We start from the raw sequence: 16,765 nt of genomic DNA, 5'->3' as shown, positions 1-16,765 counted from the left end.
CTGCCTCAGGCAAGTGTGCTTCAGGCTGAGGCAGTGCCATTTCGACAGGTTGGAGGAAAGGGAACCCGCTGCCCCCGAATGGTCCCAGCCCCTGGGCCTGTCGTTCAGTGCCAGTTGCTGATGCCAGCAAGTCCCTTGGCACTCTCAGCAGTGATCTTGCAGCCAGCTTCCTCTTGCCTTGCGGGGAGAGCCTGAGGAGGGGCTGGGAGGCTCCCTCTCCCCACAGGGCCATGGGCAGATGCCAGGGCTCCCCTGGCCTCAGTGCATGGGAGTCGCACGTCAGCACGGCCTCTGTGGCACATAGCGTAGGTGCTGGCGGACTCCCCTTGCATGGACATGGCCCCTCATGAGCTCACTCTACTGACTCATTTGTTTAAGCCATTTCAAATGGTTTTTTGGCTGCCTTTACTGGTGAAACGCTCTGCCCTGCTCACTCCTTTCCGCTGAGCTGACGGTGCCTGTTGGGCAACTTCAAGGCGGCCGTCGGCATCCTCCCCTCCTCTTTTCCCTGCACGTGTGGCAGCTCCTCTGGCTCACTCAGGGGCCACTGCGTCCTCCCCTCAGACCCACAGGAACTGCCTTGGGTGTCCCCGTCGTTCCCCATGTGGCTGCCCAGTCAGTCTCTCTCTCTCTCTCTCTCTCTCTCTCTCTCTCTCTCTGCTCGCTTGCCTGCCGTGACCTCTGCGTCTCCCTCCTCTCCTTCTCAGCTCTTCCACTCTTGAAGAGAGCATTAAACAGTATGAGCAGGACCTGGCCAGGAGGCTGTACCAGGCCCGGCAGCAGGCGCCGGGCCAGGGCCCTGCTGTTGCAAGAGGCCGACCCAGGTGTGCAGAGCTTCCCCCCGCTCCCCATTGTGCAGAGCAGGATGCCCGCTCCAGAGATGCCCCTTCCCAGGTCCAGAGGGGAGCCCGGTGCTCTGGCTGGAGCATGGAAGGAGTGCCGTGCGGCGCCCCGCCAAGGACCAGCTGCCTTGGCAGCGGGCGCCAGGCGCTCCCCTGGGCATTGACAGGCGCTCCCCAATGGAGCCTGCGCTGCCTCCTGCCGCCCCCTCCTCGCAGAGCACGGGCGGGACGTTGCCCCTCGTTGGCCAGTGGCCTCCGGGGTGCCTCCGCCTCTGGGCACGACACGCCACGATTGCAAGCTGGGCTGAGTGAAGGGGCGGTGTTCCCTGGGGTGACAGATGCACGTGTGGCCGCCGTGGGGCTCAGGCCCACTCACTCCCCTTCTTTCTCTCGCTTTCTCGCTGGACAGAATGAAGTCCTTGGAGCAGGACGCGCTGAAAGCCCAGATGGTGATTGCCAAATCCAAGGAGGGCAAGAAGCGCAGCACGCTGGAGCAGCTGGCAGAGGCACCCTCCCCAGCCCCCACGCCCTCGCCAACACCCTTGGACGGTATCTCTCTTTATTTCAGCTGGTGTGTCCTGCCCTTGTAAGCAGGAACTTGTGCTCATTTCATGGGAGGGGGGGAGAATGGGTGCATAGAAACACCCACCCCCGCCAAAGCTTTTCTTGATCCTCGTCCCTCCCCTCCTCTTTTGCAGAATGCAGCTCCCAGATCGTCACTTCGCCAGGCAGGCTGGTAGGAGGCGGGCCCACCCCCGGGCGGCCCTCTTGGGGAGGCAGGCAGGCCCTGTGGCTGCTGGGAGGGGTGCACCTTGCAGGGCTCCCTTCCGCTGAGCAGGAGGAGCAGGGAGGCCGTGCCCGGCCCTTTGCCCATGCGGGAGCCCGTTTGCCCAGCCTCGGGGTGTTGCTCTCCCTTCACTGCTGTGTGCCTGGGCTGCCCCCTTCCCTGTCTGCCCCGTGCTTGGCTTTTTTCTCCCGCTGCCACCATTCTGCCCCGGTGTCTCAGCTCTGAGGAAGATGCTGAGAGACACATGCAGGCCTGCCCGCGGCATCTGCTGTTGCCCTGGCCCAGAGACGTCCTTTCCAGCGCGGTGGGCTCTCTCGCTGCCTGATGCTGCAGCCAGCCCCGTGCCTTGTGCCCAGGGCTGCCATGGCGCACATGCTGCCCCCGGCCCTTCCTCAGCCGGGCCAGGAACAGCTGCGGTGAGGCGTCAGGGGCTTCGAGGCGCTTGCTGTGCAGGAGGCCAGCCAAAGAGCCCTCGCTCCAGCCGGGGCACAGGGCCAGGCCCAGGGGCCATGGCCTAGACCGGGCTCCAGAGTAGCGAGCCAGACTCAGTCTCCCTGCCCCGCTCCAACGGTGCTGCTGGCCAGTGGGGCACCAGATGGGGAGGGGCGGGCCCAAACTTGCCACTGCTCCGACGGAGCCCCTCCTGCCCGGCCGCCCCCTGCCCTCTTCGCCACACGCCCGCTCATTCTCTTCTCTTTCTCTGCCTCTTCCCCGCCCATAATCCTCTCCGTTGATCCTTCCAGTCTTTGCCTGAAAAGAAGTTTCTCTACAGAGAATTTGCTGCCATTCCTTCCTCCAAACCTGTTTATGAAATCCAGGTACAAGCTGCATGCATTGGGTGGCAGCCAGTAAACCAGCCGGAGGTGACCTTTGCCCTCTGGGAGGCCCAGCGTGACCCAGGCTGGGGGCTGCAGGCTGGCTGTTGTTCCAACGAGGGGCTGAAGCCCTGCGCGCAGTCTGCTCGTGGCAGTGCTGAGCACTCCTTGGGCAACTGTGGGCATCCAGGCAGCCTTGGCAGTGCTCATTTTGGACCGTACGGATTCTGGTGCCTTAACTGTTGCCCCTCCCTTCTCCCGGAGGTCGGGGGGCAGTAGTAACCTTGGGCAGGGTAGCTGACTGCAGCCCCCATCATCCCTCACCGTGGGCGATGCCAGCTAGGGCTGATGGGAGCTTTTATTTTACACTAAAATGGAGTTGCAGCCCACCAGCACCCTTGCTTCATGGGAGAGCCCTTGGTTGGCATGCAGATGGTCCTGGGTTCAGTCGCTGGCATCTCCAGTTAAAAGGGCCGGGGAGCAAAGGAGGGGAGGTCCCACCTCTGACAGAGGCGGCCCTGGAGAGTCTCAGGGTGGGCTGGCCTGCCCTGGGCTCCTTTGCTCACGTGATCTGGGCCCTTCTCCCACCTCCCCAGCTCCAGGGGCCGTCACAGCACGGCACACGAGGCCCTGTAGCTCCCCCCCCCAAGGGAGACAAAGGCAGATGGTCCACCTGATTGCTGCCTCCGGCTGCTTGCCGGATTATCGTGGCTGGTGTCTGTGGCTGGGGGAGGGGGCTGAGCCCCCATTTGCCCTGTCCAGACATTCCCTTGGAGGCTCTAGAGAGCAGCTAGGGCCTCTCTGGGCTCCCCAGGCGGCCTCCCTTGGCCCACCTAGGCCACCGTCTTGTTTCCTGCGTGTAGACGTTGAACGGTGCAGCCACTGGTAGCCTTCTCTGCCTCCATGAATTTATCTGGGTGCCTTTGTAGGACATCTAGTTGGTGGCCGTTGCTGTCTCTTGTGCTAGCAAACGCCGTAGTTGGGCAGGGCAGCCCTGTCAGTGGCGTGGAGCACGCCACGCTCGGAGCATCCAGTGCTCTGCCTTGCCTCTGTTGACAGGGAGGGAGGGAGGAGTGGCCAGCCTTGGGGGGAATTTCCGTCTATCCTACGGCCGCCCGGAACGCATAGGACCACAGCCTTAAAGAAGTGTTTCGTTTTGTCTGTCCTGAATCTCCCACGTTTCAGCTGCATTGGATGACCCCAAGTTCTTGTATTATGAGAGAGGGAGAAAAAAATGTCCCTTTCCACTTTTTCCACAGAATGGATAACTGCGTACATCTCTATCCTGTCTCCCCTTACTTGCTTTTTTCTAAGCTAAAAAGCCCCAAATATCATAGCGTCTCCTTACAAAGGAGTTGTTCTAGCCCCCTGATCATTTCGGTTGCCCTTTTCTGCACCTTTTCCAGCTCTACGATGTTGGTAGCTTTATTTTTGATCCCTTTCTCACGATCCCTGTCATGGAATTCACCTCTCCGAGACTGGTGTGAGGAGGCATCTGACAAGGGGCCCAGTCTCCCTACGGGCCAGGGAAGGAAGGAAGGAACCCCATGACAAGTCTTTGTCTTGGCGCTGGTGAACTTGGGCTCCTGTCTTTTGCTCATCCTTGCCTTTTGCCTGGGGCAGGGCTGTTCTGAACTATCTGATTCCTTAGCTGTTAGAGTTTGGTGGGCTAGAGTAGCAAAAAAGGCATTGTAGGCCCCAGAGGAAAACAAGGTAGAGTGGGAGAGATGTGGGGAGGGGAATTTGGTGGGGGGCTGGGCCCCCTCAGGCAGCAGGGGAGACCCTTGGAGACCCTTGCTCATTCCTACTCCAAAAGCAACAGCAACCACCCATCACTTCTGCAGTCTTTCTGCTCTCTCCCAACTCTGCTTCTTTCCTTATCCCCTTCCTGGCTCTGCCATGACCCTGAAGGGGAAGAAACTGGCCGTGGAGCCTCTGCTAAACCAAAAGAAGGATCGGCTCCGCAGCACGTTAGAGTGGCATGGAGCAACGTGAGAGCCAAAGCATTGAAGGAGAATCCCGTCCTGCTGGGAGCTGCGGCGGCAGCAGAATCCTCGGGAGACACCACGTTGCCTCTGCACACTGGCCTTAGCAACCACCGAGGGCCTGCTGCTGTCACGGCCATCACGGTCGGCCATGCTGGCCATAACTGCTGTCTGGGCTGGGCAGAGCCCTCGTGTGCCAGCCTCAGCCAACATGCGGGCTCCGTCAGCAGCAGAGTCCAGGGTCCTCCTAGAGCGCTTTATGCCAGCGCCAACCACCGGACAAGCTCCATTGAAGAAGTGAAGCTCTACGATGGGCCAGGGGAGGCAATGACAGGGGAGCCCCGAAATGGCAGCTCCTTCCCACTCCAGGCTTCTTTGCAACAGAGCGTAGCACTTGTCTCTTGAGCATTTGTCCTAGGCCCCTCCTGGTCAACAGAGGGCTGTTACTTTCCAGAACTAGAAGCAAACAGGGAACCTGCCTCTGCCAAGGGGGCTTCCTCTATAAGGCTTCTCCTCCATCTCTCAGAGGAATCGTCAGACCAGCTCCCGGACCCAGCAACCCCTGCTTTCCACTAAGCCTTCCAATAAATCAAGCCACCTAAAAAGAAGCCCACAACGCAGCAGCGTTTGCCATCAGGGATTCCACCACCTCCTCATTTCTTGTGCCCCCTTCCTTTGAATGGAGGATCTCTCGCCAAATGAAGGCCTAGGCAGTGTCACCCTTCATAGGGAACTCTTTGCATTGTTCAAGACACATTCTTGTATGGTAGCAGCCACTCTGGACGCTGTGTTATTCGTGGTCAGGGCTGTAGCAGCAGCCCCCGTTGTGAGGCACTCCCTCTGGCTGAAGCACTGGAATGTAGACACGTTCCCTTTAAGGAAGTGTGCCTGTTTAGGTAAGGGATGCTTTGGGAGCGATGCTGTGCCCCCCAGATGGCATCTGGGGGGCATAGGATAGTTCAGTTTCCTGGCTCCAAGGTCAGAGACAGGGCTCAGAGCCAGGAAACTGTGCTCCCCACCCCCTCCCCCTCATAGCCGGCCAGAGAGAACTGTGCCAGCTACCTCTCCGTGGTCAGAAAGCAGAACATGGAGACAGGGAAAGGAGGGCATTCCCAGGGGTGGGGAGGGGACTGGGGCAGCAGTGGTACACCATTTCCTATGATCACCCCAGCCTCCCTCCCTCCCCCTCCAAAGCACTGCTGCTAGACAGGCGAAATGCAGGGTGGCTGGAGTGCAGAGGTGAGGATTGCCTCCACGCTCCAACCGTCCTGCATTGGATACTCTCTAGCCTCTGAGTTCAGAGGCTGATGACTATCCACGTAGGGTTGCATCCTTAGGGACTGTTTTAATCTGGAGGCCTGATCTGTTCAGGCCCCAGTCAAAGTAGATTCTTGGGATTGCCAAGATGAAACTAGCCCACTTGTGAAAGGGATGGTAGTTTATAGATAGAAAATGGATGTAGAATAAAAGTACAAAGAAAACTCACACATCTCTTCAGCTGACGAAGCTGGCAACTTCCTCAAAGCTGGTAGATGCCAGAGGCCCCAGTGAACAGCATATTAGAGATTGTTCCTAGGACCCACAGTTCTCCGGGCTGGATGTGCAAAATTTTCCCCTTGGAGCAAGGCCAAATTGATTAGGCCTCAACCCAATCTTTTATACCCTCTTCCAATATTTTAGTACGTGCCTGAAACATTTCAGGCAGGGCAATAATGTACTTCTCGTGACTAAGGGATCCCAACATTCCAGCACCGGGGGTGAGGGTAGGGAACCCTCTCCAACTCAGTAAAGTAAACAGAGGAAATTGGGCAGTCGTTGACATGAGAATTACACCCTTATCAGTGTTAGACAGCTAGTAATTACTAACGTGGACTGGTGCCTGCTTGGTACCAATCTCTCTCTGCGTGAAGTTGCCCACTGTGTGCGGGCCTGCTCTAAGAAGCAATCAACTGCCCTTTATTCAGTACTTGGTGGGCCGTTATACCTGTAATAAACAGCATATAGGACACTGTGTCAGTTCAACACCTGACCTGACTCCTCACCATTTGTCAAACTCACTACAGGGACATACTAGCGGAGACCAGGGTCAGAAGAAGGCCTCCACGCGCAAGAATGGCAAAATGTCCAGGCATGGTTTTCCTTCCTTTTGGATCAACCACAGTTTCTTCCGGCCTTCTCTTTAGTGTTCTAGAGACCTGGTCCCCCTGGAAGTGAAGCACAGCATCAGCTGGTTAGAGTTCTGAGCTGTGGGCACTTCAACACTTTGCCCCTCTAGTTTGAAATACCCACCTCCTACTAAACATGGATAATGTTTTCACAAAGGCCCGCCTGGATCACCAGGGTGGGACCAGAGCCTGCTCCCTGTGCAAGGAAGCAGTGGCCTTGCTGACTTGGGCTTTGCACAACATAGCAATCCATCTCTGTGCACTGGCCAGCAGCTCATTCCAGGAGAGTAGGGTCTAAATCAGGCCATCTTCCAATCCCTTCAGAGGTGCTTTGGGCCCCAATGCCTTTTTCTTTGCAAATATCACAATAACAAATTTAAAAAGTGAGGAGGACCTCAAGAGAGAGAGAAAGAAGGAAGGAAAAGGAACAGATCATAAAACGTACCTATACACAATAATCGTTTGCATCACCCTTATTTTTAAAAAGTAAAAAAGAAAAATAAGAATTTAACACTTCTATTTCAAATATATCCATTAATATAAGCTGTCCTTATATTTGAATAAGCATTCATACGAGATTGATGACTGTAGGAGGTACGTTTAAACCTAGCAAAAGCAGCAAGATCTTCAGTCCATTAAATGATAGGTGGTGGGTGGTGGGCCCTCTAAGCTTGAAGTATAAGTTTATTTGCAGCTGTAAGGGCTCACACCATCCATTTTTGCTTTCCAACTATTTATTCCCACATCACAGGGATGTAATTTAAAAGTGCATGAACATCCACTGTTGCAGGTTTTTCCAGAACAAAACATGTTCGAGCAATGACTTCCAACCAGAAAGGAGCCACCACAGGGCATGCCCACATCGCAGCCTCAGCGAGGCATTGGCCACGTGACATTGCCAGCATCTAACAGAGCCAGCCAGCTGCTTCTTAACAAGCCTCTATGGTGTCCAATATATGGGAAACATCCATTTTTGTTGCATCTGCCTCAATTTTAGGTCTACAGAAATAGTACATAAGGAAGCTAAGGCAACTTTCTATTGATTAGGGTGTAGAGAGCACTCCAACTGCCTATTCCATTCCTCTCTGACCTTCTGGACTTCTACTTTACTACACTCCAAAGTACTTTTTATAAACAACTATGGTAGGCTGTGCTTTCTGTGAAGAACCAGTTAATTCCAGCAGAGTAGGAAACACTGAAGCATCGTCACTGGTGGCCCATATATAGACTCCAACAAAAGCTACGGTTGAATATTCTGCCAACTAGCCCTGGCCGGTAAGTGATATCTGATACGCAATACTGAAAAGGGTAAAAACCCATTGTCGGATTCTGTTAACTGATGTGCAGTATAAATTCCACTATTAGCCCAACTTTTCCACAATAAAAGGCTGTCTCTCTTCAAGGCTGGATTCTCCCATAAAGTTAATTCAGTATGAGAATAAGGATCAATATGGACATGCATGCCAAGTCTCTCTCACCGCTAAAATTGTAAGTGGAGCCAGTCCTTTCTATTCCATATACCTAGATGCTGATGCCATCAAGCCAGAAAGAAGTGGCAGATAAGTTGATAAGAAAAATACTCCGGGTGAATGACTGGCTACAAAGGTGGTGCTGACGCGAGAGATTTGGATTCTGGGACCACGGGCTATATTTCCTGGAAGATGGGCTGTTGGCAAGGGATGGGGTGCACCTCACAAAGGCTGGGAAGAATGGGTTTGGCCACAGCATGAAGAACTTCATCAGGAGGGCTTTAAACTGAATCCTACGGGGAAGGGAGATGTAAAGTTGGGGGTAACAATGGACGAAGGCTCATGCACCACAACGGAGAGAACAGCTCTGATAGCGCCCAGTAGTAGTCTTCAGACACATGTAGGAAGAAAGCCAGACTATGAAGCACATGGTCTTCGATGTCTATATACTAATGCCCAGAGTATGAGAAACAAACGGAACGAACTTGAACTCTTAATACAGGAGGGAAATTATAACTTGATAGGTATAACTGAGACTTGGTGGGATGACCCTCATGACTGGAATACAGCACTTGAAGGATATAACTTGTTCAAAAAGAACAGGAGGTGGAATTGCACTATATGTGAAAAATACATATCTCTGCACAGAAATACAGGAGGATGAGCTTGGTAGCCCCACCAGGAGCATCTGGGTTAAAATAAATGGATCAAAGAATAAAAGGAACATGGTGGTCAGAGTCTACTACCAGCCACCGAATCAAGGAGAAGACAAGGATGAAATTTTTGAAGAGCAAATAGCCACTGTTTTAAGCAAGCATGATGTAATAGTAATGATGGAGTTCAATTTCCCCGATATTTGTTGGGAGACAAATTCTGCAAAACATGGCCCCTCCAGGAAATTCCTGACTTGTGTGGCGGATAACTTCCTCCTACAGAAAGTAGAGGAAGGAACTAGAGGATCGGCTATCCTTGACTTGATCCTAACCAACAGAGATGACTTAGTGGATAAAGTAGCCATTACAGGAACTCTGGGGGAAAGCGACCATGTTGCACTTGAGTTCTTGGTTCTAAGGGAAGCAAAAGCTGAGTGTAGCCAAACGCATACCCTGGATTTTAGGAAAGCCGATTTTCATAAACTCAGAACAATGATCAGTAAGGTCCCATGGCAAGCGACTCTAATGAGAAAAGGAGTCCAAGATGGGTGGGAGCTTTTAAAAAAGGAAATTCTCAAGGCGCAATTACAAACTATTCCAACAAGAAGAAAAGGTGGAAGACAACGGAAGAAGCCAGTGTGGCTTCACAAAAAGCTTAGGGATGACCTGAAAACAAAAAAAGGACACATACAGGAAGTGGAAAGAAGGCCAAGCGATGAAGGAAGAGTACAGGCAGGTACTTTCTTTATTACTCTAGGATGCAGCTCATCTGTCCCTGGAGATTTGAACTCATTCAAAGCCATTAGGTGTTCCTTGACCATATGCCTATCGATCTCAAGCTGCAATCCTGCCCCTTCAGCCTGTACTTCGCCTTTGCCAGGGGGGTCATAGACCCTCTTTTGGGAGAATTAGGAATTGAGCACCTCTGCCTTTTCTTTGCCATCTGTTATCATTTTGCCATTCTTATTTAATAGCTGAACAACCAGTGTTTCATACTTAAGATGAATGCCTTGCCACGGGTAATTTACATACTGCATAGTATTCCTTTATACATTCCCCAAAGGTATTTTCAAAAACTTTATGCAGCGTGTCAGATGCGGGGGAGGGGGGGAGGCTCCTCCCTATTTTATCACTGAAGATGATGCAGCTGTCAAGGAGGGAGGATTTAATTTTCCAGAACTTACTATATCTGTTAACATACAAATGACTGGAAAACCACTTTTTCTTTTAATACTCCTCTGTGGGTTGTTTTGGAGTCATAGAATCATAGAATAGTAGGGTTGGAAGGGGCCTGCAAGGCCATTGAGTCCAACCCCCTGCTCAATACAGGAATTCAGGTCAGAGCATCCCTGGCAGATGGCTGTCCAGCCTCGTCTTGAATGATGGGAGGGAGCTTTTAAAAAAGGAAATTCTCAAGGCACAATCACAAACAATTCCAACAAGAAGAAAAGGTGGAAGACAACAGAAGAAGCCAATGTGGCTTCTCAAAAAGCTTAGAGATGACCTGAAAACAAAACAGGACACATACAGGAAGTGGACAGAAGGCCAAGCAACAAAGGAAGAGTACAGGCAGGTAGCACAGAATTGCAGGGATGGCGTCAGGAAGGCTAAAGCTGAGAACGAGCTGAGGTTAGCGAGGGAGGCTAAAAGCAACAAAAAGGCTTCACATACGTGCATAGTAAAAGGCAGAGGAAATAAATGGTTGTTCAGCTGTTAAATAAGAATGGCAAAATGATAACAGACGGCAAAGAAAAGGCAGAGGTGCTCAATTCCTACTTTGGCTCAGTCTTCTCCCAAAAGAGGGTCTATGACCCCCCTGGCAAAGGCGAAGTACAGGCTGAAGGGGCAAGATCACAGCTTGAGATCGATAGGCATATGGTCAAGGAACACCTCATTACTTTGAATGAGTTCAAATCTCCAGGGCCAGATGAAATGCATCTAGAGTAATAAAGGAACTGGCAGAAGAACTCTCAGAACCGCTGCCTATTCTCTTTGAGAAATCATGGAGGACGGGGGAAGTGCCAGATGACTGGAGGAGGGCTAATGTCCCTATCTTCTAAAAGGGCAAAAAGGAGGAACCTGGGCACTACAGACCAGTCAGTCTGACATCAATCCCTGGGAAAATTCTGGAGCAGATCATAAAGCAATCCATCTGGAATCACCTTGAAAACAATGCAGTGATGACTCAAGGCCAACATGGATTTGTCGAGAACAAATCCTGCCAAATGAATCTGATCTTAAGGTCACCTCCCTTGTGGACTGTGGGAATGCTGTGGACATCATATACCTCGACTTCAGCAAAGCTTTCGACAAAGTGCCCCATGATATGATATCCTGATGAGCAAACTAGCTCAAAGTGGGCTAGATGAAACAACGATCCGGTGGATCCACAGTCGGCTACAGAATCGGACTCAAAGAGTGCTTCTCAATGGGACCTTCTCAAACTGGGGACAGGTAACGAGTGGGGTACCGCAGGGTTCAGTCCTGGGCCCAATGCTCTTCAACATTTTTATTAATGACTTGGAGGAGGAGGTGCAGGGAATGCTGATCAAATTTGCAGATGGCACAAAATTGGGCAGGATAGCTAATACTTTGGAAGACAGAAACAGAATTCAAAGTGATCTTGATAGGCTGTAGCGCTGGGCAGAAAACAGAATGACATTGAATAGGGATAAATGCCAGGTTCTGCATCTAGGAAAAAGAAACCCAATGCACAGTTACAAGATAGGGGATACGTGGCTCAACAATACTACAAGTGAGAAGGATCTTGGAAGTGTTGTCGATCAGAAGCTGAAGATGAGCCAACAATGTGATGTGGCTGCAAAAAAGGCAAATGCTACTTTGGGCTGCATTAATAGAAGTACCGCATCCAAATCCCATGAAGTACTAGTTCCCCTCTATTCAGCACTGGTTAGGCCTCATCTGGAGTACTCTGTCCAGTTCTGGGTACCACACTTGAAGAAGGATGCAGACAAACTGGAGAGGGTTCAGAGGAGGGCAACAAAGATGATCAGGGGACTGGAAACAAAGCCGTATGAGGAGAGCCAGAAAGATCTGTGCATGTTTGGCCTTGAGAAGAGAGGAGGGCCAGGATCTCTTCCCCATCATCCCAGAGTGCAGGACACGGAATAATGGGCTCAAGTGACAGGAAGCCAGATTCCAGCTGAACTTCAGGAAAGATGTCTTGACTGTTAGAGCAATACGACAATGGAACCAATTCCCCAGGGAGGTGGTGGGCTCTCCCACACTGGAGGCATTCAAGATGAGGCTGGGCAGCTATCTGTCAGGGATGCTCTGACTCAAATTCCTGCATTGAGCAGGGGGTTGGACTTGATGGTCTTAGAGGCCCCTTCCAAGCCTACTATTCTATGATTCTATGTTGCAGTCTTTGATAGAGGTCTGGGAAGGGACAAGCTGGAAATTAATATGGATAGGGATGATGCGGGTGTCCGTTGCAGTGCGGGAGTCTGGCAGACCCCCCAAGCTGTTCCTGCCAAGCCTTTGCCCCCATTTGACCAGCTCCCCTCCCCCCATGCTCGCCAAGCCACCTGCACTCACCCGGGCCCTGTCCCCCTGGACCTTGTAATCTTGCGTAGATGGGCGATTCCCGGTGCCATTTTGCGTATAAGTCTATATGTGCATTTTTGCGACCGTTGCATTTTTCCACAACATGGTGATCGCGGCGCTGGAAGACACAGCCTGGGTGAGTGTGGGTGGCTCAGTCAGCAGGCATGGGGCTCAAGCACAGGTCCGGGGGCATGTGAGCAGGGGCTGGGTGGCACCCAGAGAACTCAGATGGGGGAGTGCCCATCCATCCGTAAATGTGGACTTCGCTGTTTTATCCAATTTAAGCTTCTGCTTTTTCTTGTGGGAAGCACATGCAGTAATCCTTCCCCTCATACAAGCCTTAGAAGCCCCCCATTCAATAGCGCAAGATGTGGTTGAACCCTCATTAATCTCAAAATATTTATTAAGTTCAGAAGCCATTTGTGTTTTAAAATTATCATTAAGCAGTAAAACATTCATGCACCAAGTGCCAATAGATTTAACAGAATTAGACAATTTGATTCCTAAATTAACTGGAGCCTAGTCCGACAGCAATTGTATCAATAGCATATGTTGTCATACAATGAAGTAGTGGAGAAGAAACCAAAACACAATTAAGTCAAACAATTTTGAAGCACAGCTGAAAAGAAGTATTATCCTAACCCAAAGGACGCAACATACACCATGCATCCATCAAACCCAACTCAGACATATAAGCCTTCAACACTGGACTGATTACAGACTGAAATGTGCAAGAGAGATTACTCCTATGTAAACTTGGGTCCAGAATCTCATTAAAATTCCCACTACTTACCAAATGATCATACGCAATAGTAGGCAGGTGACTAAGACACCCATGAGACCGGCAAATCCAAATTAGGACTATAAACATTCACCATGGTGATCACCGTGTTGTTCAGTCCTTAAGTTGTGTCCGACTCTTTGTGACCCCGTGGACCATAGCACGCCAGGCCTTCCTGTCCTCCGCTCTCTCCCGGAGCGTGCTCAAGTTCATATTCATTGCATCGGTGATGCTATCTAGCCATCTCATCCTCTGCCATCCCCTTCTCCTTTTGCCTTCAATCTTTCCCAGCATCAGGGTCTTTTCCAGGGAGTTTTCGCATTAGGTGGCCAAAATATTTGAGCTTCAGCTTCAGTATCTGTCCTTCCAATGAGCACTCGGGGTTGATTTCCTTTAGGATGGACTGATTTGACCTCCTTGCAGTCCAGGGGACTCGTAAGAGTCTTCTCCAGCACCACAGTTTGAAAGCATCAATTCTTCGGCACTCAGCCTTCCTTATAGTCCAGCTCTCACAGCCATACGTTACTACGGGGAAAACCATAGCTTTGATTAGGCGGACCTTTGTCGGCAAGGTGATGTCTCTGCTTCTTACTATGCTGTCTAGGTGTGCCATAGCTTTCCTCCCAAGGAGCAAGCGTCTTTTAATTTCATGGCTACAGTCACCGTCTGCAGTGATCTTGGAGCCCAAGAAAATGAAATCTGTCACTGCTTCCATTTCTTCCCCTTCTATATGCCAGGAAGTGATGGGGCCAAATGCCATGATCTTTGTTTTTTTAATGTTGAGTTTCAAACCAGCTTTTGCACTCTCCACTTTCACCCTCAACAAGAGGCTCTTTTTTTAGATCCTCTTTGCCTTCTGCCATTAGGGTGGTATCGTCTGCGTATCGGAGGTTGTTGATAATTCCCCCGGCAATCTTTATTCCAACCTGTGATTCATCCAACCTGGCATTTCTCGTGATGTACTCTGCATATAAGTTAAATAAGCAGGGCGACAATATGCAGCCTTGTTGTACTCCTTTCCCAATTTTGAACCAATCGGTTGTTCCATCTCTGGTTCTTACTGTTGCTTCATGACCCTCGTACAGGCTTCTCAGGAGACAGGAAAGGTGGTCTGGTACTCCCATCTCTTTCAGAATTTGCCACAGTTAGTTGTGATCCACACAATCAAAGGCTTTGGCGCAGTCAATGAAGCAGAAATAGATGTTTCTCTGGAATTCTCTTGCTTTCTCCATGATCCAGCGAAAGTTGGCAATTTGATCTCTAGTTCCTCTGACTTTTCGAAACCCAGCTTGTACTTCCGGTAGTTCTCGGTTTGCATACTGCTGAAGCCTAGCTTGTAGGATTTTGAGCATAACCTTGCTGGCATGTGAAATGAGCGCAATGTATATTTAACCACCAAAATAAGAAAGCCCCCCTCTTGGTCAGATACTGCTTGTCACACCAACAGTCGTGCTTTGTCATGTAGAAGTAGAAGCGCTGCTTTAGCTTTCTTAAAATTGCCACTAGCATAAACTTTTCCCACTCAGTCTTTGCAAAGTCTGTCTGTCTTCCACCAAAAGGTTTTATTTATTTATTTAAACTATTTTTAGGCCACCTTTCAGGGCAGGAGCCCTCCTACAGCAGCTCACAACAATAAAATGCATATAATAAAATTCACATCATAAACAACAATGTTGCTGTATTTATGATAATAAAAACAGCAAATGTTCCAAAAAACAATAAAGATGAGTTTCCTGTAATCAATGCAACATCTGTTTTAAGGTTCTTATGTTTGGAAAGCACTTGCTTTCATATGCTTGGGAGTACCCAGCCCCTAACATTCTAGGTAATAATAATCAAGGACCTAATAATACACAGATTAGAAACAACTAAAGAAGAATACAATATAAACAATTATATATTTAAAACACTTATTTACACCCACCATCCCATCCTTGCCACCCCATTTGCAACATATGCAGAGCCTTACAAATGTCTCACGCATATAGAACCCACACCCTATATGAATTTGAAGGCAACCCACTGCTCCCTCTTATATGTCTAAAGCATTCCATCTCCACAGAAAAACCCATATACCAACAATATCCTAATTGTATATTCAGAATATCCAGTACTGTACTTATGCTCATAACAAGAAGTCAGAAAAGAAAATTATCATATAAGCCTTACATTAAGAGAAGAAAATGAAATCCAGAAAACAGCCAACCAGCCAGGTCCTATTCCCCATTAAAAATAAGTCCCCATTAAAAAGCATATCCTGCCTTCAGAACCCCCCCTGCTCCCCCTCCCAACAAACAAGTGTAGAACAAGCCAAGTATGATATTGTATCCCCAGTGCCCAATATATAAATACCGGCTTACATACAATATGCACGCGCACATATAGGCACATAAACATACAATTCCAGTTCTGGAATGTAAATATCTCAAACTTGGCCAGTAAAAGAAAGGAGGGGGAGAATTCCATGTTGACACCCCCACCCCCCAAAAAGGCTCTTCAAGCTTTTTAAAGTCTTGTGCAGCTTCAGCCCTACTCTTCCACCATAGCAGTTGGACTCATGCCACATGGACCCATCTGCTGCTGCTGGGGCGTTGAACGTTTTCAGACCAGATTCCATTCTTAAACAGAAGAAAGCAGGGAAACAAAATACTGAATATTCTTTTCTTGAGCCTATTCTTGGGATTTGGAGAATACACACTGTTTATTTGCTAGCTCTTTAGTATAATCTGTGGAAATCATAATTTACTGCTTCATTTCATCTCTTCTCCCTTGCTTCTCACAGCTCTTAAAATAAACTCCTTAACAGAAAACCTCGAAAACTCCATGATGAATGGGTGGGGTCCCTTCAGTGTGGAGCGGGAGCAGAATTTGGTGTCCCGCTCAAAATCTGATTGATGGTCCTCAGGCAGAACCAATAACGCACACAAAAAGGACTCAGTGAAGACAGTTCGTTGACCTTGCTCAGCCTGCTCATGTATTCCAGTGATTCATAAATTACAGTGATGAGGTTGACTTTCTAGTTTGTTAACCTTAGTCTTAAAATAAGTTTAGATTTCTGTAAAGCAGACAACACAATTTCATAAGTCCCAGATTCATCTTCTGGCTGTGAAACCCTAGTTTCCACAACATCCAGCCTCACTGATATTCTATCAGCAGACGCTTGCAGCATTTACATAGAGTTTCATCATCTTTAAACCTCCAGCCATAACTCTAATGTCATAACATCTCCCTTGGATCCTCAGGCAAAGCGGTCATCACCCCAGCCGGGGGGGGGGGGGGGAGAGTTGGTACTTCCGTCCTCTCTGCACCCATCCTTGTCATCAGGCCAAACAAAGAAAACAGAACAGCACGTAGTTGGCAAAGAAAGGCCCGATCCTTGACTTCTTTGCATTGCCAAGCTCCCTTGTTATTTTGCCAGGTTCCCATCCCAGGGTACAGAAGGCACAGATGCTCCAAAGCCCTGGCCATCTGTCTTCCTATGCGTCCCACCCCGCAATCTCCCAAGCCCTCAGAAAGATCAGGGAAGCCAGAGTCATGCTGGCGGTCCCTCTTTGGCCAGGCCATCTGCAGTTCTCAGAAATCCTGTGTATGACTCAGAGAGGCCCATGCTTGTCCCCACAAGTTCACAGGGGCTGACCTTGATCAGTCTGCCCATGGGCCATCGTTCTCCATCATGGAATTTAGCCTTAAAGCCCAGACTA

General features: G+C 49.9%; 1 protein-coding gene across 28 annotated transcripts in view; it reads left to right on the top strand.

Moving 5' to 3' along the window:
- The window catches only part of SCRIB (scribble planar cell polarity protein), a 102,405-nt gene that overhangs the window by 80,258 nt on the left and 5,382 nt on the right, over nt 1-16,765 (top strand). For 12 of the 28 annotated variants that reach the window (XM_084854648.1, XM_084854627.1, XM_084854636.1 and 9 more), the window contains 4 exons: nt 708-824; nt 1,252-1,391; nt 1,541-1,578; nt 2,373-4,090. In XM_084854648.1, the coding sequence (XP_084710774.1) occupies nt 708-824; nt 1,252-1,391; nt 1,541-1,578; nt 2,373-2,723 (646 nt within the window). In that variant the 3' untranslated portion in view covers nt 2,724-4,090. Of the gene's footprint in view, nt 1-707; nt 825-1,251; nt 1,392-1,540; nt 1,579-2,372; nt 4,091-16,765 lie in introns of those variants that run through there. The other 16 variants (XM_084854645.1, XM_084854654.1, XM_084854653.1 and 13 more) reach the window with 5 other exon arrangements.

This window comes from Heloderma suspectum, chromosome 4 (assembly GCF_057233095.1).
Source record: "Heloderma suspectum isolate Gila_16-S chromosome 4, 16-S_ref, whole genome shotgun sequence".
Classification (NCBI taxonomy): Eukaryota; Metazoa; Chordata; class Lepidosauria; order Squamata; family Helodermatidae; genus Heloderma; species Heloderma suspectum.
Note: the sequence above shows the minus strand (reverse complement) of the source record. Positions and strands in the feature narration are given on the sequence as shown.